The 1854-nt window shown below is 43.7% G+C and overlaps 1 protein-coding gene across 1 annotated transcript; it reads right to left on the minus strand.

The window, feature by feature from the left end:
• Positions 1-584: 584 nt before the first annotated feature.
• On the minus strand, positions 585-1530 carry LOC123588942 (alpha hemoglobin stabilizing protein). Its single transcript, XM_045460377.1, has 3 exons — positions 1424-1530; positions 1176-1254; positions 585-953 (listed from the first exon to the last, which is right to left on the minus strand). Exons 2-3 carry the CDS (start codon positions 1248-1250, stop codon positions 750-752), a joined length of 279 nt encoding a protein of 92 aa, XP_045316333.1. The 5' UTR covers positions 1251-1254; positions 1424-1530; the 3' UTR covers positions 585-749.
• Positions 1531-1854: the final 324 nt, after the last annotated feature.

Raw genomic sequence — 1854 nt, forward strand, 5'->3', positions numbered from 1 at the left:
TGGCCTCTTGATTCCACTGAGCCTGAGATGAATAAGTCATGGAGCACCTGGGTGGCTCAGTTAGTTAAGCTTCCCACTTCAGGTCATGATCTTGCTGTTTGTGAGTTTGAGCCCTGTGTCAGGCTCTGTGCTGATAGCTCAGAGCCTGGAGCCTACTTTGGATTCTGTCTCCCTCTCTCTCTGCCCCTCCCCCTGCTCACGCTCTCTCTCTCACAAAAATAAATATTTAAAACAATTTTTTAAATGAATAAATTGTCTTCCAACAACGTGTCTTTCAACAAGAATGCCACAGGACCAAATTTCTGGAGAGCTTTTTCTCTACTTTTTCTTTCTTTCTTTTTTTTTTTTTTTTTTTTTTTTTCTTTTTGACGACCCTTTCCCCCTGCAACTTTTTCTTTAGTCTCTGCCTGCCTGGCCTTTCTTCAGGCTATTTTAGTACTACCCAGTGGTTACTTAAGGCTACTATCCTCTGCTCTAAGGAATTAAGTATCCAGGATCATATCTAGAAAGCAGAGCTAAAGGAAAAGGAACCAACTGCTTACACAAATCAGGGACGGACAAAAAAAGAACAGAATAGCCAGGAAGACCAGCAAACCAATTTAGTCTTTATTAAAGTGTCAGGGTAGGGTAACACCATGAAATGTCAGAGCCTGAGCACTTGAAGAACACAGAGGAAGGATTTAAGGGCTTCTTATGGATGTAGGCCTGGGTTTCCAGGCTAGAGAGAAGGCAGTGGGTGATTCAGATGTTCACAAGGACTTCAGGAAGGCCCTATATTTGGCCAGGAAAGGGGCAGACAGAGTATTTAGCTCTTGCTGAAGTTCCTGTAGAGCCCTTTCCTGCTCTTGCTGCTCCCCCACCACCTGTGTCCTGTAATAGTTGATGTAGAAGTTCACCCAGTCATCCACTATAGTCACCATGGCTTCTTCAGGGATAGAAGGATTAGGAAAGACCTGTAGGATGAGGGGGTGGCAAGGGAGAATGTGTTCAGCAGTGCAATTCAGGAATAACTCACAAACTCTGACATCTTCCTGTCTCTGAATTGCATCCCCTGTTTCTAATTGTTTCCATTAACTGCACCATTACTCTCCCAGCTCCAAATTATCCTCCCTTGTCTGCCCACACCCACCCACAAAGAGTCAGGCCTGTTCTTTTGAAACAGTACCTGGGCTTACCTGCTGATCCAGCAGAATATTAAATTCCTTCATTCCTTTGGAAATGAGATCCTTATTGGCTTGAAGAAGGGCCATCTGCCTGGGTTAGAGAAAGAGACTGAATTTAACTATCCTTTTTCCTCATTCCTGGGTATTTCCCCGAATTCTCTCATCCCCCTTAAAGATATCTGGTGCCTTGCAGGACCACTTCTCCAACACTTTTCAAGTCTGCCCTGCTCTGAGATCACATTTGTCCCAGGTTGGCTCACCTTCAGGTCCAACAGTGCTATGTACGTCTCACCCACACTTTCCAGGGTATGTATGTCCCTCTCTAAGCTAAATGTAGACAAGGAGTCAAGTGTCAGCCTAAGAGGGAAACGCCCTGCATCTAGGTTCTGAAGGAGGGTGATAGGTCAATCAGGAGATGGGAAGGTGGGGAGAGGTTTCCCTGAAGTTAAAAGATAGCAAGTCCAAGAAAAGCAGATAAGTGAGGAGACCTAGAAAACCAAACGAGGACAGGTCCTTGTCATCTGCCCCACATCTTGGTATCCATGCTCCAAAATTAAAATTTAGGCCAACAAAACTAATATTAATTGACTCCCTGTTAACATGACAGACAACTTTTTTTCATTTTATTTTAATTCCAGTATAGTTAACATACAGTGTTATATTGGTTTCAGACCTATGATACAGTGATCAA

Source organism: Leopardus geoffroyi, chromosome E3 (assembly GCF_018350155.1).
Source record: "Leopardus geoffroyi isolate Oge1 chromosome E3, O.geoffroyi_Oge1_pat1.0, whole genome shotgun sequence".
NCBI lineage: Eukaryota > Metazoa > Chordata > Mammalia > Carnivora > Felidae > Leopardus > Leopardus geoffroyi.